Raw genomic sequence first — 24920 nt, 5'->3', positions numbered from 1 at the left:
GTGCGACTACTGTATACACCCCCCGACTGCTAGGGTAAGAGTTAATGAGCAATTGTCTATAAGTTTTGATCTTTATAAGGGGACCAGGCAGGGATGTCCACGGTCTCCGCTACTTTTTGCACTGGCAGTGGAGCCTTTAGCGCAGACAATTAGAAATGCGGCCTCAAAGGGTTCAGGTATGGCCTAGTAGAAGAGAAAATAGCCCTATATGCAGATGACGTGTTACTTTTCTAGAAATCTAATATTCTGGTGGTGGATGGAAGTCATGATGATCTCCTGATAGCGAGGGAGGGTAGTAAACTGGCAGTGGTTCGACAGTTTAAATATTTGGGCAGCCAGGTGTCACTTCCCCTCTCGAGTTATGCGGACCTGAATTTAACCCCTTTGCTGGGTAGATTTAGGAGTAAAATAGGGGTGTGGTGTAGATTACATCTTTCAGTGTTGGGAAGAATAAACTTGATTAAAATGATTCCCATGCCCAAATTATTGTACGTGTTGCACAATACTCCCATATGGTTGCCCCAAAAATGGTTTCATACCATCAATTCTATATTTAGAGATCTGGTTTGGGGGATCAAACAGCCAAGAATTAGGCTGGAAATGCTGCAGAGGTCCAAGAATGGAGGGGGACTGGTCCTCCGAACCCTTGGATCTATTTTTTAGCAGTGCAGAGTCAACAGATGAGAGGCTGGGGGAAGTAAATGGTGCGGGTTCAGTACAAAGGATTCTGGTTCAGATATTGGGAAGGGATCCATTAGTTCACGGTTTGGAGGCAGGTAGTTTTAAGAAGTCTGGAATGGTTTACCCCACTTTGACACTAATACAAAAGGTATGGGAAGCAATTAGACTAGGGGAGTGGGACATCTGACCAATTGTTCTCCAATATGGCACAATTACATAATGCCGGAGTTTATTACAATGGGGGAATTTAAAAATTGGAGAATATTGGGAATACAAAACATGACCCAGATACAGGATGCCCAAGGATTGATATCTTTTGAGATGCTACAACAGAACTATGGGCTACCGGAGGTTTGTAGGTTTCAATGTAGACAGCTGAGGCATGCTTACATAACACAAAGTAAAACCGCTAATATGGAGATTCATAAAGATATTTTGGTGGACTATGTCTGCGCAAAGGGGGGGAACAAAAGGGGTGGTTTCAGATATTTACAAAGATTTGTTGTATACCTTTTTAAAATGGTACCTGATTTAAAGCAAAAGAGAAAAGGGAGGAAGAGTTGGGGAGGATAGAGGAGGATAAATGGGAAGAAATCATGGCGTTTATTCCCCAATTATCATTAAGTGAGCCTGGTAGACTCTCACAGATATACGTGCTCCATGGAGTATATAGAACTCCAGATAGGCTGTATAGAGCCGGATTGAGACTGACAGGCTGAAGGGACTGGGATCTTACACATGTTATGGCAAGGTCCGAGGCTGAACTCATATTGGTTAGATGTGGGTTCTGCAATTGAGAGAATATACGGTTGTTAACCGTTGAAAGGGACCCTGTGGTGTGTATTTAGGGATATGTGGAGGAGATTCGGGTGCACAATTGCCATAAGTTGGCGATAGCCAGATTATTGTATGTTGCGCAGAAACTAATCGCCAGACATTGGATAAGTGAAGAACCGCCGACGTTGCGAGACTTTTATAGTCGGTCTGATCTTATTGTTAACATGGAGAAGAGTATTTATGAAAAAAGAAAAAGGGGGAAAACTTTTGAAACATTGTGGAAAACTTGGATGGAGAGGGGCTTATCTCAAAAGAATGCTATATTAATGTATATTAATGTTTTTTTGCTGTTCATATATACAAGTGAATGTCTATTTTGACAAAACTGATTTTGTCTGTTAAATTTGAACTTTTGTTAATGAAAATGTGTCTGATTTAAAAAAAAAAAAGAATGGAGGAGGTGTTATATTGTAAATTAGGAAAATGTATATCTTCATAGAGATCCAAGTTTCAGAGAATGGTAGCTCTATAGAAACTGTTTGGGTAAGAAAACAGAGGGAAGAACAGAAAGGACACTATTGTAGGTGTTTACTATAGGCCACCCTGGGAACTCAAAAGAAAATTGCTTTAACACCGGCTAGAGTAAACAATTGGAAATTCATACAAAAACAATAAATAAAAGAATCCCATACAACACCACAAGTACAGAACATTAGGTGAATACACCCAGGAATAAAAAAGTACCGTATTTTTCGCTTTGTAAGACGCTCCGGATTATAAGACGCACCCCAAATTTTGAGGAGAAAAATAGGAAAAAACTTTTTTTAATAAATTGGTGGGGCGTCTTATAATCCATGCGTCTTATTACTTACCAGGGGTTGTGGCTGCGGTGGATCAGGGTCCCAGGGTCATTGCTGGAGGCAGGATTGGATCATTGCTGCAGGCTGGGATGAGGAGGTCTGCAGGGGGGCTCCTATGCAGCAGGCTGGGATGAGGGGGGCTCCTGTGCAGCAGGCTGGGATGAGGGGGTCTGCAGGGGGGCTCCTGTAATGCAGGGGGGCTCCTGTGCTGCAGGCTGGGATGAGGCAGTCTGCAGGGGGGCTCCTGTACTGCAGGCTGGGATGAGGCGGTCTGCGGGGGGGCTCCTGTGCTGCAGGGGGGCTTCGGGGCTGCAGGGCTGTTTCCGGTGCTGCGGGGGCTCTGCCGACATATTGTGAAAGGCCAGAGCCCCCTGGCAGTTCGTCCATGTATTCCTGTATGACTGACTCCGGGAAAATGGCCGCCGGAATCTCGAGAGATGAGATCTCAGCGCTGAAATCTCATCTCCCGAGATTTCGGCGGCCATTTTCCCGGAGTCAGTCATACAGGAAGGAACGCATGGACGAACTGCCGGGGGGGCTCTGGTCTTTCACAAAATGTCGCCAGAGCCCCCGCAGCACCGGAGTAGCAGCGGACAACCGCGGTGGCGGGCGACAGCGGTGGCGGGCGGCAGCAGCAGCGGTGGCGTGCAGTGGCGGGCGGCAGCAGCAGCGGTGGTGGGCGGCAGCGGACACCCCCTCATCCCAGCCTGTAACGGTAAGCGGTATATCTGCTTTGTAAGATGCACCCCCATTTCCCCCCCCCAAATTTGGGGGAAATAAAGTGCGTCTTACAAAGCGGAAAATACGGTAAATAGTTCTGGTATAAACCTCACATACAAGAGAGTATTACCATAGATACTTTAAGTATAAATACTATAAATACTAGATCAGTCCAATATACACATCTAAGTAACGGTCATAATAAGAAAAATAGAAGTCACAGATTCCAGGTAAAGACACTTATCATCTTGTATTAAGCCCTGTAATGTAAACATATAATTGTAGATACACATATTATATCTATCTATCTATCTATCTATCTATCTATCTATCTATCTATATATATATATGAACATATACACAATAAGACGTATATAGAACAAAATATAAATTTTATTGTACAGAAAAAAGACAATACACCAAGATAAAAATAGCCACTAGTGTCTGGAAAAAATCAGACTAGATCTGAGTGGCACCACATTGGGTAGGGGGCAAAAATCCAAAATTACAAAAACGAGTAAATGGCAGAAGGTAACAATGTTATATTAGGTAAAAAACACCCATATATCCAAAAAAGACAGTCTGAAATAATACATTTAACAAAGAATTTTTTTTTTTCACCATAGCTGCATCTACAGTCATATGAAAAAGTTTGGGCACCCCTATTAATCTTAAGCTTAATGTTTTATAACATTTTTTTTTTTTGCAACAGCTATTTCAGTTTCATATATCTAATAACTGTTGGACACAGTAATGTTTCTGCCTTGAAATGAGGTTTATTGTGCTAACAGAAAATGTGCAATCTGCATTCAAACAAAATTTGACAGGTGCATAAGTATGGGCACCCTTATCATTTTCTTGTTTTCAATACTCCTACCTACTTTTTACTGACTTACTAAAGCACTTTTTTTGGGGTTTGTAACCTCATTGAGCTTTGAACTTCATAGCCAGGTGTATGCAATCATGAGAAAAGCTACTTAAAGTGGCCACTTGCAAGTTGTTCTCCTGTTTGAATCTCCTCCGAAGAGTGGCATCATGGGCTCCTCAAAACAACTGTCAAATGATCTGAAAACAAAGATTATTCAACATAGTTGTTCAGGGGAAGGATACAAAAAGCTGTCTCAGAGATTTAACCTGTCAATTTCCACTGTGAGGAACATAGTAAGGAAATGGAAGAACACAGGTACAGTTCTTGTTAAGGCCAGAAGTGGCAGGCCAAGAAAACCATCAGAAAGGCAGAGAAGAAGAATGGTGAGATCAGTGAAGGACAATCCTCAGACCACCTCCAGAGAGCTGCAGCGTCAACTTGCTGCAGATGGTGTCACTGTGCATCGGTCAACTATACAACGCACTTTGCACAAGGAGAAGCTGTATGGGAGAGTGATGCGAAAGAAGCCATTTCTGCAAGCACGCCACAAACAGAGTCGGCTGAGGTATGCAAAAGCACATTTGGAGAAGCCAATTTCTTTTTGGAAGAAGGTCCTGTGGACTCATGAAACCAAGATTGAGTTGTTTGGTCATACAAAAAGGCGTTATGCATGGCGGCAAAAAAACACAGTGCGTTGTATAGTTGACCGATGCACAGTGACACCATCTGCAGCAAGTTGATGCTGCAGCTCTCTGGAGGTGGTCTGAGGATTGTCCTTGACTGATCTCACCATTCTTCTTCTCTGCCTTTCTGATGTTTTTCTTGGCCTGCCACTTCTGGCCTTAACAAGAACTGTACCTGTGGTCTTCCATTTCCTTACTATGATCCTCACAGTGGAAATTGACAGGTTAAACCTCTGAGACAGCTTTTTGTATCCTTCCCCTGAACAACTATGTTGAATAATCTTTGTTTTCAGATCATTTGACAGTTGTTTTGAGGAGCACATGATGCCACTCTTCAGAGGAGATTCAAACAGGAAAACAACTTGCAAGTGGCCACTTTAGGTAGCTTTTCTCATGATTGCATACACCTAGCTATGAAGTTCAAAGCTCAATGAGGATACAAAACCAAAAAAAGTGCTTTAGTAAGTCAGTAAAAAGTAGGTAGGAGTATTTAAAACAAGAAAATGATAAGGGTGCCCATACTTATGCACCTGTCAAATTTTGTTTGAATGCAGATTGCACATTTTCTGTTAGTACAATAAACCTCTTTTCAAGGCAGAAACATTACTGTGTCCAACAGTTATTAGATATATGAAACTGAAATAGCTGTTGCAAAATAAACAATTTTTATAAAACATTAAGCTTAAGATTAATAGGGGTGCCCAAACTTTTTCATATGACTGTATATATTAGAAAAAGGATCACAGTATAAAGAGACTAATGATGACAAGACCGCCACATACTGCCAATAAATATCAAGGATACTACATAATAACAAAGATGCCTTAGGCTACTTTCACACTAGCGTTTTTTTGCATACGTCGCAATGCGTCGTTTTGGCGAAAAAACGCATCCTGCAAAGTCGTCTGCAGGATGCGTTTTTTCCCCATAGACTAACATTAGCGACGCATTGCGACGTATTGACACACGTCTCAACCGTCGTGCGACGGTTGCGTTGTGTTGTGGCAGACCGCCGGCAGCAAAAAAACGCTACATGTAACTTTTTTTTGTGCCGACGGTCCGCCATTTCTGACTGCGCATGCGCAGCTGGAATGCCGCCCCCATCTCCCCGCACCTCACAATGGGGCAGCGGATGCGTGGAAAAACAGCATCCGCTGCCCCCGTTGTGCGGCGCTTGCACAGTATGCGTCGGGCCGACGCAGCGCGACGGCCCCGTACCGACGCTAGTGTGAAAGTAGCCTTACCAATACCCAGATAATGGTGCCACTTCCCCTACGCGCGTTTCAGTGGCGTGCCTTCGTCAGGGGGTGTGACATCACATCAATCAGATGTCCCTTATAAACCCCAAACGACCAATGATACAAAAGAAAAAACAACGTGACCGCAAACAAGGAAAAAGGAAGTGCATGCAAAGGATGCTGGTAATTGTGTAATAATTATAAGGGATAATTCAGGAGACTCTTTGCGTGGAACAAGACAACAGGACACAGTTTTATAAGTGGTAAAGTTTATATTATCACACGGTGATTCAAGCAGGTGCAGAGAGAAACTCAAGTCCACAACACTTGGTGCAAATAATAAACGCAGCTTAGCAGTCTATAGGGAACTTCAGAGGTAGATGCAAACAAACAAAGTCTATGAAGCACAATTATTCTTGAGGATACTTGACACGAATAGATCCTTGACTTAGTCCAGACACAGATAGATATGCTATAAGGCAGTTCAAATAATATCTTAGCTCAACCAGGGAGGCCTGGGTGATAATCCCAGGTTTAAGCAGAGCAACAACAGCTTACATGTCCAGCAAATGCAGATGGAAGTAACACGAGCAGCAGATGAAGGAGGATTACTGAACACTGGTGTATGCAGCAGGAACTCAGAGCAGAGTAGCAGGATCACCACACAGGTTCACAGGAGCAGGTGCAGGTGCAAGGCCAGGGAGTAGTCAGGAGCTGGATGCAAAGCAGAATAATCTAGCACAGACTGAAGGCTGGGGTGGAGTTTTATAGCAGGAAGACAAGTGCACATGAGACCAAAGACGCCATGTTGGAAAAGGGCTGTAATGCACAAAAGGTAAAAAATGTTCAGAGTCCTGACAAATTGTAGTTCTAAATGGTCATGTGCCCGATATATACGTCATCTGACTAATGGATATAGCCCAAATAACTATAAGGTTACCAGTCTCATCAAGGGAGGGATAAAATAACAAGTCGACAGCGCATATACATCTAAGTCAACAAATGATAGTAAAGGCAAAACATCATGTGACCGCAAATGAAGAAGCAGGAAGTACATGCAAAGGATGCCGGTCATTGTAGTTCTAAATAGTCATGTGACCGGCAAAAAAAGAAAAATAAGACTCAAATACATGTAATCCAAATGGCCAAGAAGTCAAACATCTCAAGGAGATAAAGGTACAATGGCAGATGAACGGCGCATGTGGCACTGATGGTACCGGTGTGATGTGGCGGACGAGGGCGCCGCAGCGGAGAGAGCCGCCCAGGACCTCCCACACAAACACACAAAAGTGTGGGTGGGGAGAGACTCCGGGGCGCCACCCAGCGCCGACGATTGGCACCATCGTCCGCGACACGCCCCGGAATACAGTGCACATGCGCACCAGCCAAAATATGGGGAAAGGTAAAAAATGAAACAAGAAGCAAACCGTGAAGGTGGGCCTGTGAAAAGGACCTGATCACTAAAAAAATATATAAATAAATGTGATAAATACCCTACTACTGAGGATAAAGTGAATATGCTACCAAGTATTGCATGCATGTGAGTAGGTAAACAAATGTATACCACGATAATGTGAAGATGAATTCTATGGCTAAAGAAAGCGTGCACAATATGGCTAAGGGCAACATTTACGCCTGAGCACAATACGTGGAATAAAGTGCATAGAAGTGATATAATAGTGAAACGAACACAAAACACTAAAAGACAACATTTATAAAAACAACATCGTGAAACTCCGGCCAGAAAGATAAGACTTCTATAAATATGTTAAAAAACTGACATAACACTATATATAGAACAAATCACAACCCAACAATACAAATAGATGCGATGTAAAATGGGACACACATAGACAGTCAATCCTAGAACGAGGGGACCCTTATTGCACATACTCCATTTCTATAGGAATGAGGTTTTGCTGTATCGAATAGAATTTATCAGGGAGAAACGGGCCGCACATCCAGATGTAGAGAGACGTACAGCCGGAACTCCGTCAAAGAATTAGTCAGAGTGATCATGCTAAGAGACACAAAGAAGAACATTATTAATATAAAGCAATAAAACCATATATACAACCCTAAGGATAAAACCAAGTTAAAACAATACACAAAAAATAAAAAAACACAGAAAAGAAAGATGCCGAAAGAACAAGACCTAGGGCACGGGGTCAGAACATCAGATAAAGGGCGCAAAAGAAAACGACTCATTAAGGCCTTCTGGATGCATAGTACGGAGAGTCCAAATCCATCTGGCCTCTTTTTGGGCCAAGAGACGGCCAACATTTCCACCTCTAAGGTTACTTCTAATACAATCAATGCATCTTTGTTATTATTAGGTAGTATCCTTGATATTTATTGGCAGTATGTGGCGGTCTTGTCATCATTAGTCTCTTTATACTGTGACCCTTTTTCTATAGATATATAGATGCAGCTATGGTGAAAAAAATTTTCTTTGTTAAATGTATTATTTCAGACTGTCTTTTTTAGATATATGGGTGTTTTTACCTAGTATAACATTGTTACCTTCTGCCATTTACTCGTTTTTGTAATTTTGGATTTTTGCCCCCTACCCAATGTGGTGCCACTCAGATCTAGTCTGATTTTTTCCAGACACTAGTGGCTATTTTACCTTGGTGTGTTGTCTTTTTTCTGTACAATAAAATTTATATTTTGTTCTATATACGTCTTATTGTGTATATGTTCTCATGCTTATTGACGTAGAACGACTAATTTTGTCCTATTTTTGAACGCCTTTATCTCTGTCTATTTTTTATAGATTATTGATTTTTTTGTGCGTTTAGTGAGGTTTCTTTTTTTGATATACACTCACCGGCCACTTTATTAGGTACACCATGCTAGTAACGGGTTGGACCCCCTTTTGCCTTCAGAACTGCCTCAATTCTTCGTGGCATAGATTCAACAAGGTGCGGGAAGCATTCCTCAGAGATTTTGGTCCATATTGACATGATGGCATCACACAGTTGCCGCAGATTTGTCGGCTGCACATCCCAAAGATGCTCCATACAAGGCAGGATGGATCCATGCTTTCATGTTGTTTACGCCAAATTCTGACCCTACCATCCGAATATCGCAGCAGAAATCGAGACTCATCAGACCAAGCAACGTTTTTCCAATCTTCTACTGTCCAATTTTGATGAGCTTGTACAAATTGTAGCCTCAGTTTCCTGTTCTTAGCTGAAAGGAGTGGTACCCGGTGTGGTCTTCTGCTGCTGTAGCCCATCTGCCTCAAAGTTCGACGCACTGTGCGTTCAGAGATGCTCTTAGGCCTACCTTGGTTGTAACGGGTGGCGATTTGAGTCACTGTTGCCTTTCTATCAGCTCGAACCAGTCTGCCCATTCTCCTCTGACCTCTGGCATCAACAAGGCAATTCCGCCCACAGAACTGCCGCTCACTGGATTTTTTTTCTTTTTCGGACCATTCTCTGTAAACCCTAGAGATGGTTGTGCGTGAAAATCCCAGTAGATCAGCAGTTTCTGAAATACTCAGACCAGCCCTTCTGGCACCAACAACCATGCCACGTTCAAAGGCACTCAAATCACCTTTCTTCCCCATACTGATGCTCGGTTTGAACTGCAGGAGATTGTCTTGACCATGTCTACATGCCTAAATGCACTGAGTTGCCGCCATGTGATTGGCTGATTAGAAATTAAGTGTTAACAAGAAGTTGGACAGGTGTACCTAATAGAGTGGCCAGTGAGTGTATGTATGTGTATATATATATATATATATATATATATATATATATATATATATATATATATATATATATATATATATATATATATATATATATATATATATATATAATGTGTATCAAAGGTATACGATAGTTCAATGCAGTCAGAAGCCCATTATCTAATATCAGGACTGAGAGGTATAATTACCTTAGAAAGGAGGAATATAAACCAGCTCACACGTGATGCATAAGCCGAGTTTCCGGAGCATGGACCCACTGTGTCCAGGCGTGCAAAATCCAAAAGAAGAAAATGTCCAGCTTCACCGAATCCGTGAAATAAAGTTTTACCCTTCGCCATGACAGCACCCACTGGAGAGATAGGGATCCGCCCCAAGGAACAGGAAACCTACAGAGACATAAAAGGGGGCGGTCCCCCTCTCCTCCTCAGTTTAGGTTTCCTGTTCCCAGGGGACAGGATCTCTGGATTCTTCGAACTACAGGCATACCTGGGCTACACGCATCCGCCTGTGCGGTGTCCGCGAGAACGGCAGGGGATGCAGTCCAGAAGCAGCGTCGGGGGAGATTCCGCTAGACGGCTCCCCCCTCGTCTGGCCGGCATATGGAACGCATGGTCCGGGAGGCTGCTCGATTCCACAGGCATTGCGGCAGATGTGCGGCCCTAAAAGGAGCTCCAAACGCGGACCGCCAGGTATGAGGTCCGAGTTCTGAGGCACAGCTGCAGCGGCAGCCGGCACACCGCTCCATAGCGCAGGCCGGACAAAGATGGCGGCCGCGCGTGCGTGGTGGTGGGGAAAACCTCCCCATACTGCCCCGGGGCCGGTGAGCACTTCCGGGTCACCCACACAGCGGTGAGGGAAAGCGTGGTTTCGCGCATGCGCAGTACACCGCTGTGGGGAAAGAAAAAAAAAAAAAAAAAATTGATTGAGACCGGATCTTGGCCTATAAAAAGGGGGAAGTTGCAAACGCACAGGCGATGCAACATGTCGTCCCCAGGCAAGACTGTGGACCCAGCAGGTGAGCCAGCCAGCAGAAGGTCCTCAGATGCCAGCCACAGGAGTGAGACCAAGGATTCAAGATCCAGAAAGTCGCAGCCTCCTATTTCGGTACCGTACAGCTTCACTGGGTGAGTGTGATTTCCCCTCTGCCTATAAAGCTGACACCCTTTTTCCACAAATGTCTTCTTCTCCCAGGCCAAAAAGAGACAGAAATCTAAGCACAAGCAATGTGCGTTATGTGACGAGCCTCTCCCAGATTCCCACCCCAAAAAACTCTGCAATCAGTGTATGGCGGAAACAATGCAGAGTCCATCTATGTCGGTCACAGATATACGGGCCATAATTAGAGAGGAGTTACAGGCCATCTCACAAGCCAGTACCCCCCCTAAAAAATCCGGGAAAGAAAAGGCTATATCCAGCTCTGAGTCCGAGGAGGAAGGCGTTATCCACTCAGACTCCTCGCAGGCGTCATCCTCTTCCTCAACACATTCCGACATTGAGGGTCGAGCTTGTTTTCCTCTTGATGGGGTGGACAACCTAGTAAAGTCCATCAGGAATACTATAGGTTGTGAGGATGCAAAAGACGACCAAACTGCACAAGACATCATGTTTGCAGGGTTGGCGGAGAGGAAGAGAAGAGCCTTTCCGGTAATTCCTGCGGTTAAGGCGCTGATAAAGAGGGAGTGGGAGAAACAGGACCAGAGAGGTTTTCTCCCGTCAGCCTCCAAAAGGAAGTACCCCTTTAATGATGAGGAGTTAATTTCATGGACTAAAATCCCTAAGGTGGACGCTGCAGTCGCCTCCACCTCAAAACAGTCAGCCCTACCAGTCGAGGATGCGGGCCTACTTTCTGATCCTCTAGATCGGAAGGCAGAATCGTCACTGAAACGATCATGGGAGGCTTCCACGGGCATATTTAAGCCATCAATTGCCAGCACGTGCACAGCTAGATCCATGCTTGTGTGGATTGATCAGCTGGATCAACAAATCGAACAGGGGGTCTCCAGACAAAAATTGCGGGATGCGATACCACTAATTAGAGGTGCAGCAGCATTCATGGCCGATGCTTCAGCTGACTCTCTTCGCCTTGCAGCAAGGTCAGCCGGTCTAATTAATAATGCCAGACGTGCGTTATGGATGAAGAGCTGGAAGGGGGATACGCAGTCAAAGGCTAAGATCTGCGCTATTCCGTGTGAGGGTGAGTTTTTGTTTGGGAAAGCATTAGACGAGATCCTCAAAAAAGCAAAAGAGAGGAAAAAAGCCTTCCCTGACCCCTCAATTCCTTTCTATAGGAAGACCTTTAGGAAGAGGCCGTTCGGGAAAAGAACACAAAATGAAAGATCGTCACGATGGGCCACAAGAGAGGGAAAACAGGGTGGCACTATGTTCAAAGGCCCCCCCTTCCGTAGAGACAACAAATTCTGAAACACCAGACACCCCAGTAGGGGGCAGGTTAAAATTTTTCTTTCCCCAATGGCGAAAAATCACGTCAAGTTCCTGGGTGCTAAATATTATTAAGGAAGGAATGAAAATAGAATTCCTCCAAATTCCCCATGATTCCTTTATTTTAACAGCCCTTTCCTCACCAGTGCAACAGAAGGCCCTTGAGCTAGAAATTAGAAGTCTTATAGTTAAAAATGTTTTAGTTAGGGTGCCAAAGGGACAAGAGGGTAAAGGGTTCTACTCTCCGTTATTTTTAATCCCTAAACCCGATGGTTCATTTCGAACAATTATAAATCTTAAAAAACTCAATACGTTTATTAAAAATTATACGTTTAAAATGGAGTCTATTAGATCGGCCATTAAGCTCCTTTTTCCAAATTGTAGAATGGGCGGCATTGATTTAAAAGATGCCTACTACCATCTCCCTATCCATAGTAGGTATCAAAAATACTTGAGTGGCAGTAACTCTTGAGGGGGAGATTCATCATTTCCAGTATACAGCCATGCCCTTCGGTCTCTCCACGGCACCCAGGATCTTCACGAAGGTAATGTTAGAAGTAATGGCCTACCTTCGCCAGAGAGACACATTAATCATTCCCTACTTAGATGATTTTTTAGTTGTAGGAAATTCATCCCTTCAGTGTGCGGAACGATTAGCTGACACTGTCTCGTCCTTAGAAAGCCTGGGCTGGATCGTCAACTATAAAAAATCCAGACTCACCCCACTTTCCCTTCAGACATTTTTGGGATTTAGTCTAGATTCCATAAAGCAAAAATGTCTACTTCCCCAAGAAAAAATATCTCTTATAGAGGGTAAAGTTGTGGCGGCCATTCACAAACCTCAAATGTCCCTGAGAGCAGGAATGTCCTTGCTAGGATCCCTCTCCTCCTGTACTCCAGCCGTTCAGTGGGCACAACTTCATACCCGAACATTACAACATCAGATACTTCGGGAACAGAGAAAATTTCTGGGGCACCTTGAATCGAAAATAACTTTATCCGAGAAAGTCTTATCCTCCTTAGAATGGTGGCTAAATAAAGACAACCTAGCGGGGGGTGTCCCTTGGGTAATATCACCATCCCACACGATAACTACGGACGCTAGTCCCCACGGGTGGGGCGCACACATGGGAGATAGATTCTGCCAGGGAACCTGGGATAAGAATGAAGATTTATATTCATCAAACCTAAAAGAATTAAATGCGGTAAACTATGCACTGCGTCAATTTCTCCCACAGCTACGAGGAAGCCACGTCCGAATCTGTTCAGACAACACTACGACAGTGGCGTATTTAAACAAACAAGGCGGCACAAGATCAGACGCTCTAATGTCTTCCGCAAACAGTACCTTAATCCTGGCCGAAAAGCATCTGTTGTCCCTCTCGGCAGTCCACATCAAAGGAGAGGACAATCAACAAGCGGACTTCCTAAGTCGACACACTCTTCATCAAGGAGAATGGTGTCTCAATCCTTACATTTTCCACAAGATAACATTGTTATGGGGCAAACCCCAAATAGACCTGTTCGCTACAAAACAAAACAAACAAGTCCACAAATTCGCATCTCGGTCCCGTGCAGATCACCCGGACATTCTAGATGCTCTTCAAACACCATGGCAATTCAAGCTGGCGTATGCTTTCCCTCCGATAATTCTGCTTCCACAAGTAATACGGAAAATCAGGGAAGAGCAGGCCAGGATAATACTAATAGCGCCATTCTGGCCCAAGAGACCATGGTTCTCGTGCCTGCGGTCGATGTCGGTGACGGATCCTTGGGTCCTTCCCTCAATCCCAAACCTTCTCTCCCAGGGACCTTTCTTCCACCCTCAGGTGGACAGCCTCCACCTGACGGCCTGGAATTTGAAAGGCAGATATTAAATTCCAGGGGGTTTTCAAAGGGCCTAATTGATACACTCCTGCTTAGCAGGAAACCATCTACAACAAAAATTTACACCAAAGTATGGAAGAAGTTTCTTCAGTTCCATACTAGTTCAAACCCCTCTGAAGTCCCAATAAAATCTGTACTAGAATTTCTGCAGAAAGGGAAAGAGTTAGGTCTGTCAGTTAACACACTAAAGGTCCAGGTGTCCGCTCTGGGTGCCCTCTATGGCCATAATATTGCTGGTAATAAATGGGTATCCCGCTTCATCACGGCCTGTGAACGAGTTACTCCTGTCCACATACCTAGAGTAGCTCCGTGGGATCTAAACCTAGTCTTAGACTCTCTAACAGAATCTCCGTTTGAGCCTATAGACACAGCATCTTTAAAACACTTGTCGATAAAAACAGCCTTCTTAGTAGCCTTAACATCGGCTAGAAGAGTCAGCGACATTCAGGCCTTGTCGATAGATCAACCTTACCTTCTCACATTTCATGACAGACTAATCTTAAAACCGGACCCCCTATACCTTCCTAAGGTAGCAGGGAAGTTCCACAGGTCACAGGAGATACATCTTCCTACTTTCTTTAAAGACCCCTCTACTCCTGAAGAACAAAAATTCCATACTCTAGACGTCAGGAGAGTAGTTTTGCAATATATTGAGAAAACTAGTAGTTGGAGGCAGAGTAGGGCTCTGTTCATATCCTTCCAGGGCAAAAAGAAAGGATATGGAGTCACAAGAGCAACATTATCCAGGTGGATAAGAGACGCTATCCGGTTGGCCTATTCCATGAAAAATGAAGAACCTCCGGAGGGCATCAAAGCACACTCCACCAGAGCCATGGCTTCTTCCTGGGCCGAAAAAGGGAACGTGCCAATCGAAGATATATGTAAGGCTGCAACTTGGTTGGCTCCTTCCACTTTCTATAATCACTACAGGCTCGACCTGTCTTCCGACTCTGACCTACACTTTGGCAGGACTATCCTCAGCACGGTGGTCCCCCCCTAGGTGTTGGTCTCTGGAAATCTCTCCAGTGGGTGCTGTCATGGCGAAGGGTAAATAGCCGGATTACTTACGGTAATGCTCTTTTAATGAGTCCATGACAGCACCCAGTCACATCCCTCCCTAATAAAAGCCAATGTAATTACTTCTATGAAGTTTATATTCTGATGATACATTGTGATGATTGACTAACACTGGCGGTCCTCCGGGTACTCTGAAATTAAACTGAGGAGGAGAGGGGGACCGCCCCCTTTTATGTCTCTGTAGGTTTCCTGTTCCTTGGGGCGGATCCCTATCTCTCCAGTGGGTGCTGTCATGGACTCATTAAAAGAGCATTACCGTAAGTAATCCGGCTATTTCTTTATTCACAAACTTAAACATGGAGGATCATGTCATGATTAAGGGAGCTTAGTCTTCAGAAACGCGTTGAGATTCTTACCCATATGGTTTGTGCTGACGTTTGTATCCTCCATGTTTAAGTTTGTGAATAAAGAAAACTTTTTTCACGGATTCGGTGAAGCTGGACATTTTCTTCTTTTGGATAATTACCTTAGGACAAAATGTGGGCATCCACCACACCGAATGCCCGTTTTGCTTGGAAATGCTTCGTCCAGGGGTATAGGCCACGTTGACAGACTGAAGATATGAATGAACTCTTTTTACATCAGATGTCTCTGTTCTCAAAAACGTACAACATAATGATCGTGGGAGACGTTAACAATCCAGATATTTTTTCAAAATCTCTCAGGTAAAGGTACTGAGTCAAGAAAATTCTTATCTTGCTGGCAACATTATCTTTCAAAAGGTAGAAGAGAGAACGAGAGTATCTGCAATCTTAACTTTTACCAACAGGGAGTAAATGGTTGAGGAAGTACTGTTAGGGTATGTGCACACGTCCGGATTTCTTGCAGAAATTTCCTGAAGAAAACCGGAAATTTTCTGCAAGAAATCCGCATTTTTTTTTTTTGCGTTTTTTTCGTGTTTTTTTTTAGCATTCTGCAAGCGTAATTAGCTTGCAGAATGCTAAAGTTTTCCAAGCGATCTGTAGCATCGCTTGGAAAACTGACTGACAGGTTGGTCACACTTGTCAAACATAGTGTTTGACAAGTGTGACCATCTTTTTACTATAGATGCAGCCTATGCAGCATCTATAGTAAAAGATAGAATGTTTAAAAGTAATAAAAAAAATGGTTATACTCACCTGCAGGCGTCCGTTCCTATAGATGCCGGTGTGGTTCAGAACCTTCCATGACGTCGCGGTCACATGACCGGTCTCGACCAATCACAAGACCGTGACGTCATCGCAGGTCCTTCACCGCACACCAGCTATAGAAACCGAAGCTGCAGCATGCAGCGGAGAGGCGGGAAGACATCGAAGGTGAGTATAGGACTATTTTTTACTTTAATTCTTTTTTTGAACCAATTATATGGTGCCCAGTCCGTGGAGGAGAGTCTCCTCTCCTCCACCCTGGGTACCAACCGCACATAATCTGCTTACTTCCCGCATGGTGTGCACAGCCCCGTGCGGGAAGTAAGCAGATCAATGCACTTCCAGGTGTGCGGAATCCCCTGCAATTCCGCATTTTAATGAACATGTTGCTTTTTTTTCCGCGATGCGATTTTTTAGCGGAAAAAAAGGCTACATTTGCACAAAAAATGCGGAATACACTGAAAATAATGAGAGGCATATGTTAGCGTTTTTTTCGCGTTTTTATCACGTTTTTATAGCGAAAAACGCGAAAAATACTGAACGTGTGCACATGGCCTAAAGGTGGCTTGGAATTTATGAGGCAGCGATCATGCTAGCCTCAAATATTGGATTACAAGAGGAGGAAGACCAGCGAGGACTCGGACTCTAAGGTTGGACAGAGAGGCAGATTTTAATGGACTCCTCAGAAAGGGGGTAGGAAAAGTACAATGGCTGGATTTTCTAAAGGACAGAAATGTCCAAGAAGGATGGAAGATTTTACAAAAATAAATTCTCACTGCACAATTGGTAACCATCCCAAAAAGGAAGAATTGGAAGCTTTAAAAGAGACCAGGGTGGATGAACACAAAACTTAGTCACTTGTTAAAAAGGACAAAGGAAATGTATATTAAATGGAAAGAGGGGGCATATCTTAAGAAGAATATAATACTGTTTGCAGGGAATGCAGGGCAAGAGTTAGAAGACGTAAGCCAGTAATGAAGTAAGGCTTGTAAGGGAGACCAAAAGCAGTAAAAAAAAAATTATTTGGGAGTATGTCAAAAGCAAAAAAAAGTCAGAAATGGTATAGGATATTTACAGGATGAAAAGGGTGAAGTGGACAAAAATGATGTTGAGAAGCCGAACTTTTAAATTCCTATTTTACATCTTTATTCTCTAAGAAAGCAAATGTAACATCAACTGATCTTCACGGTGCCATCAAAGGAATAAAAGAATCTACTCTATCCATAAATAGAGATGGTGAGGAAACACTTAGCTAATTTACATGAATTTAAATCTCCTGGTCCAGATTAGTTACATCCTATGGTACTGAAAGTGTTAGCAGAGGAAATTGCCAAACAACTAGTCAGAATCTTTGAAAAATCCTGGAAAACAGGAGACGTCCCAGTGGATTGGAGAAGAGCAAATGTTCCTATCTTCAAAAAAAGGAAAGCAGATGGAGCCAGGAAATTACAGGCCAGTGAGCCTTACTTCTATACAGGAAAGATCTTTGAACAAATTATTAAACAGCATGTATGTAAGTACTTGAATAAGAATACAGTAATTAACCAGAGCACAAGTCATGCCTGACTAATCTAATTTCCTTCTATGATGGAATCACTGACTGGGTAGATCAGGGAAATGCAGTAGATATAGTATATCTCAACTTCAACAAAGCATTTGATAAAGTATCCACTATCCTTATTGAAATAATGACCAAGTATGGGATTGACAAGGCTATGGTTAGGTGGATTCATAATGGGATCAATGATCGTACTCAGAATACTCATAAATGTTTGCACATCCAATTGAAAGAGTGTTTTAAGTGGAGTACCACAAGGCTCTGTCCTGGCCCCTTCAACATTTTTTTTTTTTTAAATGATCTGGATAAGGGAACTGAAGGTAAAAATGATCATTTTTTGCAGACGATGACCGAGAAGGGATTGAGAAGGATCTAGATAAGCTTGAACAATGGACAGCGACTAATAGAATACTATTTAACAGAGAAATGCAAGATTCTACATCTGGGCAATAAATATGAAAATTACTTTTATAGAATGGGTAGAAAAGGACTAAACAGCACCTGTGAAAAAGATTTGGGTATACCAATAGATCACAGACTGCACATGAGTCAACAGTGTGACGCAACAGCAAAAAAATCAAACACAGTTCTAGGATGTATTAAGAGAAGCAAAGAGTCTAGATCACGTGAAGTAATTCTCCCTCTACTCCTCCTTGGTCAGGCCTCATCTGGAATACTGTGTCCAGTTCTGGGCACCACATTTTAAAAAAGACATTGAGAAACTGGAGAGGTTCAGAGAAGAGCGACCAGGATGGTGAACGGACTGCAAAGTATGTCTTACGAGGAGTGGTTAAAGGATCTGGGAATGTTTAGCTTGCAAAACAGAAGTCTAAGGCCATGTTCACACGCTGCGGGTTCCTCTGCGGGTTAATCCCGCAGCGGAATTGAAAATCTGCAGGGCAAAACCGCTGTGGTTATCCCTGCAGATTTATCGCGGTTTGTTCCGCGGTTTCCGCTGCGGGATTACTGCTGTACTATTGATGCTGCATATGCAGCAATATGCAGCATCAATAGCAATGTAAAAAATAATAAAAATTGGCTATACTCACCCTCTGACGTCGCGATCTCCCCGGCGCTGTCATGTGACCGCGACGTCACCACAGGTCCTGTTCGGCACAGCAACTGAGACCGGACGGCCGCGGGCAGCGCTGAGAGGTGAGTATAGCTTCATTTTTTATTTTAATTCTTTTTTTTACACTATTTTATGGTTCCCAGGGCCTGGAGGAGAGTCTCCTCTCCTCCACCCCGGGTACCACCCGCACATTATCCGCTTACTTCCCGCAACGTGGGCACAGCCCCATGCGGGAAGTAAGCGGTTCAATGCATTCCTATGGGTGCAGAATCGCAGCGATTCTGCACAAAGAAGTGACATGCTGCGGGTTGTAAACCGCTGCGTTTCTGCGCGGTTTTTCCCGCAGCATGTGCACTGCGGTTTCCATAGGGTTTACATGTTAATGTAAACGCTATGGAAACTGCTGCGGACCCGCAGCATCAAAATCGCGGCGGTTCCGCGGTAAAAACCGCAGCGTGTGAACATGGCCTTAGAGGAAACTTAATAGCTGTTTACAAATATCTGAAGGGCTGTCACAATGTAGAGGGATTATCCTTCTCATTTGCACATGGAAACACTAGAAGAAATGGAATGAAACTGAATTTGAGAAGATTCAGATTAGATATTAGAAAAAACGTTTTGACAGTGAGGGTGATCAATGAGTGGAACAGGCGGACACGAGAGATGGTGAGTTCTCCTTCAAAGGAAGTCTTCAAAGACTTGACAGACATCTGTCTAAGATGGTTTAGTGGCTCTTGAATTGAGCAGGGGGTTGGACATGATGACCGTTGAGGTCCCTTCCTACACTAACATTCTATGATTCCTCCTTCTCCATCCTCTTCCAGGCTCTAGTCAATCTCTTGAAGGAAAATCGGTTTGGAAGTTTGGAGTCGATAATTGTCTATTGTACACGGCGGGAGGAGACCCAGCGGTTGGCGGCCATGCTTCGCACTTGTCTGCAGGGAGTCACTGTGACTAAAACAGAGGACGATCGGGGTGATGCCTTCTTGGACAGGAAGAAGATACAAGGTAAGATATATGGAACCTCTATAAGTGGCTTAGGGGATGTTCTGGAGGAAGAGGGGTCCGACTGTCGGGTGTCACATGATGCAGCACTGCAGTGATGGTGAATTTTCTACACAGCGAAGAAGAAGATTCGGCGGCCCCTGAAGTGGATGGCCGACTCCTACCACGCTGGCTTATCTTCTGCTGAGCGCCGGCGGGTGCAGAACAACTTTATGAGCGGCCAGCTGCGGATTGTTGTGGCCACTGTAGCCTTCGGGATGGGATTGGACAAGTCTGATGTCCGGGGGATCATTCACTACAATATGCCTAAAAACTTTGAGAGCTACGTCCAAGAGATTGGAAGAGCCGGACGAGATGGCAGAGATGCCCACTGTCACCTGTTCCTGGACAACGAGGTGAATGCTGAGCCTGTACACACAGACTAGAACTCCTCTGCATGTGCCAAGGGCCACATTTGGTTGTATTTCTTTTACATGTTACATCTTCTCCAAAATTCTGCTGCTCCACAGTCAGCCAAAATTTTGGTGTAAAATTTATTCTTAAGTAAGACGACCAAGAGGTGTTATATAGATGCAACAAATTTGTCACCTGTCGTCAGCACTGCGATAAATTTGCTGCATCAAGTGTAATTGTAAGCTGGTGAAATGTAAGACCCCAAATTACACCCCCTCAACATTTAAAAGAAGGAAAAGTCGTGCAATTTTGGAAACCACTGGGTAGATACAATGATGAAAAATGGAAATGTCACAACCGGAGTCTGAGCCTCATGCAAAAATCCCGGAACTTCTGGCCTCTGCTACTATCACTGAGGTTATTAATGGTACTCTGAGGAGGGATCTGCCACTGAATGCAGTTTTTCTCCACAACTCCAGGCCGCATGTTTCTGGTACTACTGTGAGCTACTGCCTGGCCTAAACCTGATCCCGTGGCAGCAGCATCTCCGGACTTGTCTCCATCGGGACCATCATTGGTCAGTGGGTACACAAGAGCAGCCAGCAGAGGATCCTGAGGATTTGTACAATCAGCGGCAGAACTTTCCTCAGAAAACCATTAATAACCTCAATGACTGCAGCCGAGGCTGGAGGTGTCAGGGTTGAGAGGGAGGCAGGGTGGGGGTTGTTGTGAGGTGCGGTTATACTGTATGTGAGTGGGAGGCGGGCTGGGGGTTGTTGTGAGGTGCGGTTATACTGTATGTGAGTGGGTGGCGGGGTGGGGGTTGTTGTGAGGTGCGGTTATACTGTATGTGAGTGGGAGGCGGGGTGGGGGTTGTTGTGAGGTGCGGTTATACTGTATGTGAGTGGGAGGCGGGGTGGGGGTTGTTATGAGGTGCGGTTATACTGTATGTGAGTGGGAGGCGGGGTGGGGGTTGTTGTGGGGTGTGGTTATATGTGTGGGAGGCGGGGTGGGGGTTGTTGTGGGGTGCGGTTATACTGTATGTGAGTGGGAGGCGGGGTGGGGGTTGTGAGGTGCGGTTATACTGTATGTGAGTGGGAGGCGGGGTGGGGGTTGTTGTGAGGTGCGGTTATACTGTATGTGAGTGGGAGGCGGGGTGGGGGTTGTTGTGGGGTGCGGTTATACTGTATGTGAGTGGGAGGCGGGGTGGGGGTTGTTGTGAGGTGCGGTTATGCTGTATGTGAGTGGGAGGCGGGGTGGGGGTTGTTGTGAGGTGCGGTTATACTGTATGTGAGTGGGAGGCGGGGTGGGGGTTGTTATACTGTATGTGAGTGGGAGGCGGGGTGGGGGTTGTTGTGGGGTGCGGTTATACTGTATGTAAGTGGGAGGCGGGGTGGGGGTTGTTGTGAGGTGCGGTTATACTGTATGTGAGTGGGAGGCAGGGTGGGGGTTGTTGTGAGGTGCGGTTATACTGTATGTGAGTGAGAGGCGGGGTGGGGGTTGTTGTGGGGTGCCGTTATGTAAGAGGAGGTGGGATGGGGGTTGTTGTGGGGTGCGGTTATATGTGAGTGGGAGGCGGGGTGGGGGTTGTTGTGGGGTGCGGTTATTTGTGAGTGAGAGGCAGGGTGGGGGTTGTTGTGGGGTGCAGTTATATTTGAGTGGGAGGCGGGGTGGGGGTTGTGGGGTGCGGTTATATGAGTGAGAGGCAGGGTGGGGGTTGTTGTGGGGTGCGGTTGTATGTGAGTGGGAGGCGGGGTGGGGGTTGTTGTGAGGTGCGGTTATACTGTATGTGAGTGGGAGGCAGGGTGGGGGTTGTTGTGAGGTGCGGTTATACTGTATGTGAGTGGGAGGCGGGGCGGGGGTTGTTGTTGGGTGTGGTTATATGTGAGTGGGAGGCGGGGTGGGGGTTGTTGTGGGGTGCAGTTATATGTGAGTGAGAGGCGGGGTGGGGGTTGTGGGGTGCCGTTATGTGAGAGGAGGCGGGATGGGGGTTGTTGTGGGGTGCGGTTATATGTGAGTGGGAGGCGGGATGGGGGTTGTTGTGGGGTGCCGTTATGTGAGAGGAGACGGGATGGGGGTTGTTGTGGGGTGCAGTTATATGTGAGTGAGAGGCAGGGTGGGGGTTGTTGTGGGGTGCCGTTATGTAAGAGGAGGCGGGATGGGGGTTGTTGTGGGGTGCGGTTATATGTGAGTGAGAGGCAGGGTGGGGGTTGTTGTGGGGTGCAGTTATATTTGAGTGGGAGGCGGGGTGGGGGTTGTGGGGTGCGGTTATATGAGTGAGAGGCAGGGTGGGGGTTGTTGTGGGGTGCGGTTGTATGTGAGTGGGAGGCGGGGTGGGGGTTGTTGTGGGGTGCGGTTATATGTGAGTGGGAGGCGGGGTGGGGGTTGTTGTGGGGTGTGGTTATATGTGAGTGGGATGCGGGGTGAGGGTTGTTGTTGGGTGTGGTTATATGCGAGTGGGAGGCAGGGTGGGGGTTGTTGTGGGGTGTGGTTATATGTGAGTGGGAGGCGGGGTGGGGGTTGTTGGGTGTGGTTATAGGTGAGGGGGCAGGGTGGGGTTGGGTGTTTTTGAGAGGGAGGCAGGGTGGGGGTTGTTGTGGGGTGCAGTTATATGTGAGTGGGAGGCGGGGTGAGGGTTGTTGTGGGGTGCGGTTATATGTGAGTGGGAGGCGGGGTGGGGGTTGTTGTGGGGTGCGGTTATACTGTATGTGAGTGTGAGGCGGGGTGGGGGTTGTTGGGTGTGGTTATATGTGCAAGAGAGGCAAGGTGGGGGTTGTGGGGTGGCGTGCGGTTATATGTGAGATGGAGGTGGGGGTATTTAGCGGTCGGTTGGTAGGTTTGATGGATTCTAACACTTGTGTCATGGTTTTCTGCAGTCACAGGATCTGGATGAGCTTCGCCGCCATGTGTACTCTGACTCAGTGGATTATTATACGGTGAAGAAGCTTGTACAGAGAGTGCTCCCTACTTGCAGGTGTCGTGAGTTGCAGAATAAACGGGCAGTGCTGAGCAGGGTAAGGAGACACTTAAGTTCACTGCGGAGTAAGTGGGGGGCACTCAACAGAGTGAGCTGACCCATGGGTGAGCTTTGGAGTTATTGGGGGCACTGAGCAGGGTGAGCTGACCCATGGGTGAGCTGTGGAGTTATCGGGGGCACTGAGCAGGGTGAGCTGACCCATGGGTGAGCTGTGGAGTTATCGGGGGCACTGAGCAGGGTGAGCTGACCCATGGGTGAGCTTTGGAGTTATCGGGGGCACTGAGCAGGGTGAGCTGACCCATGGGTGAGCTGTGGAGTTATCGGGGGCACTGAGCAGGGTGAGCTGACCCATGGGTGAGCTGTGGAGTTATCGGGGGCACTGAGCAGGGTGAGCAGACCCATGGGTGAGCTGTGGAGTTATCGGGGGCACTGAGCAGGGTGAGCTGACCCATGGGTGAGCTTTGGAGTTATCGGGGGCACTGAGCAGGGTGAGCTGACCCATGGGTGAGCTGTGGAGTTATCGGGGGCACTGAGCAGGATGAGCTTTGGAGTTATCGGGGGCACTGAGCAGGATGAGCTTTGGAGTTATTGGGGGCACTGAGCAGGGTGAGCTGACACATGGGTGAGCGGGGGCACTGGGCAGGGTTGCTGACACTTGTGTGCGCTGTGAAGGAAGCGGCCAACATTTGAGTGAGCTGTGCAGAAAGCAATGGGACGGAGCAGGGTGAGCTGTGCAGAAAGCAATGGGACTGAGCGGGGTGAGCTGTGCAGAAAGCAGCGGGGTGAGCTGTGCAGAAAGCAATGGGACTGAGCGGGGTGAGCTGTGGAGAAAGCAATGGGACTGAGCGGGGTGAGCTGTGCAGAAAGCAATGGGACTGAGCGGGGTGAGCTGTGCAGAAAGCAATGGGACTGAGCGGGGTGAGCTGTGGAGAAAGCAATGGGACTGAGCGGGGTGAGCTGTGCAGAAAGCAGTGGGACTGAGCGGGGTGAGCTGTGCAGAAAGCAATGGGACTGAGTGGGGTGAGCTGTGCAGAAAGCAATGGGACGGAGCGGGGTGAGCTGTGCAGAAAGCAATGGGACTGAGCGGGGTGAGCTGTGCAGAAAGCAATGGGACGGAGCGGGGTGAGCTGTGCAGAAACCAGTGGGACTGAGCGGGGTGAGCTGTGCAGAAAGCAATGGGACTGAGCGGGGTGAGCTGTGCAGAAAGCAATGGGACTGAGCGGGGTGAGCTGTGCAGAAAGCAATGGGACTGAGCGGGGTGAGCTGTGCAGAAAGCAATGGGACTGAGCGGGGAGAGCTGTGCAGAAAGCAATGGGACTGAGCGGGGTGAGCTGTGCAGAAAGCAATGGGACTGAGCGGGGTGAGCTGTGCAGAAAGCAATGGGACTGAGCGGGGTGAGCTGTGCAGAAAGCAATGGGACTGAGCGGGGTGAGCTGTGCAGAAAGCAATGGGACTGAGCGGGGTGAGCTGTGCAGAAAGCAATGGGACTGAGCGGGGTGAGCTGTGCAGAAAGCAATGGGACTGAGCGGGGTGAGCTGTGCAGAAAGCAATGGGACTGAGCGGGGAGAGCTGTGCAGAAAGCAATGGGACTGAGCGGGGTGAGCTGTGCAGAAAGCAATGGGACTGAGCGGGGTGAGCTGTGCAGAAAGCAATGGGACTGAGCGGGGTGAGCTGTGCAGAAAGCAATGGGACTGAGCGGGGTGAGCTGTGCAGAAAGCAATGGGACTGAGCGGGGTGAGCTGTGCAGAAAGCAATGGGACTGAGCGGGGTGAGCTGTGCAGAAACCAGTGGGACTGAGCGGGGTGAGCTGTGCAGAAAGCAATGGGACGGAGCGGGGTGA

General features: G+C 46.4%; 1 protein-coding gene across 5 annotated transcripts in view; it reads left to right on the top strand.

Annotated features, from left to right (window-relative positions):
* RECQL4 (RecQ like helicase 4) overlaps window positions 1-24920 on the top strand; it is a 227312-nt gene that overhangs the window by 103549 nt on the left and 98843 nt on the right. For all 5 annotated transcript variants that reach the window (XM_077293510.1, XM_077293509.1, XM_077293511.1 and 2 more), the window contains 3 exons: window positions 19530-19713; window positions 19828-20105; window positions 22980-23117. In XM_077293510.1, coding sequence (XP_077149625.1) covers window positions 19530-19713; window positions 19828-20105; window positions 22980-23117 — 600 coding nt within the window. The remainder of the gene's footprint in view (window positions 1-19529; window positions 19714-19827; window positions 20106-22979; window positions 23118-24920) is intronic.

This window comes from Ranitomeya variabilis, chromosome 3 (assembly GCF_051348905.1).
Source record: "Ranitomeya variabilis isolate aRanVar5 chromosome 3, aRanVar5.hap1, whole genome shotgun sequence".
In the NCBI taxonomy this organism is placed as follows: domain Eukaryota; kingdom Metazoa; phylum Chordata; class Amphibia; order Anura; family Dendrobatidae; genus Ranitomeya; species Ranitomeya variabilis.
Note: the sequence above shows the minus strand (reverse complement) of the source record. Positions and strands in the feature narration are given on the sequence as shown.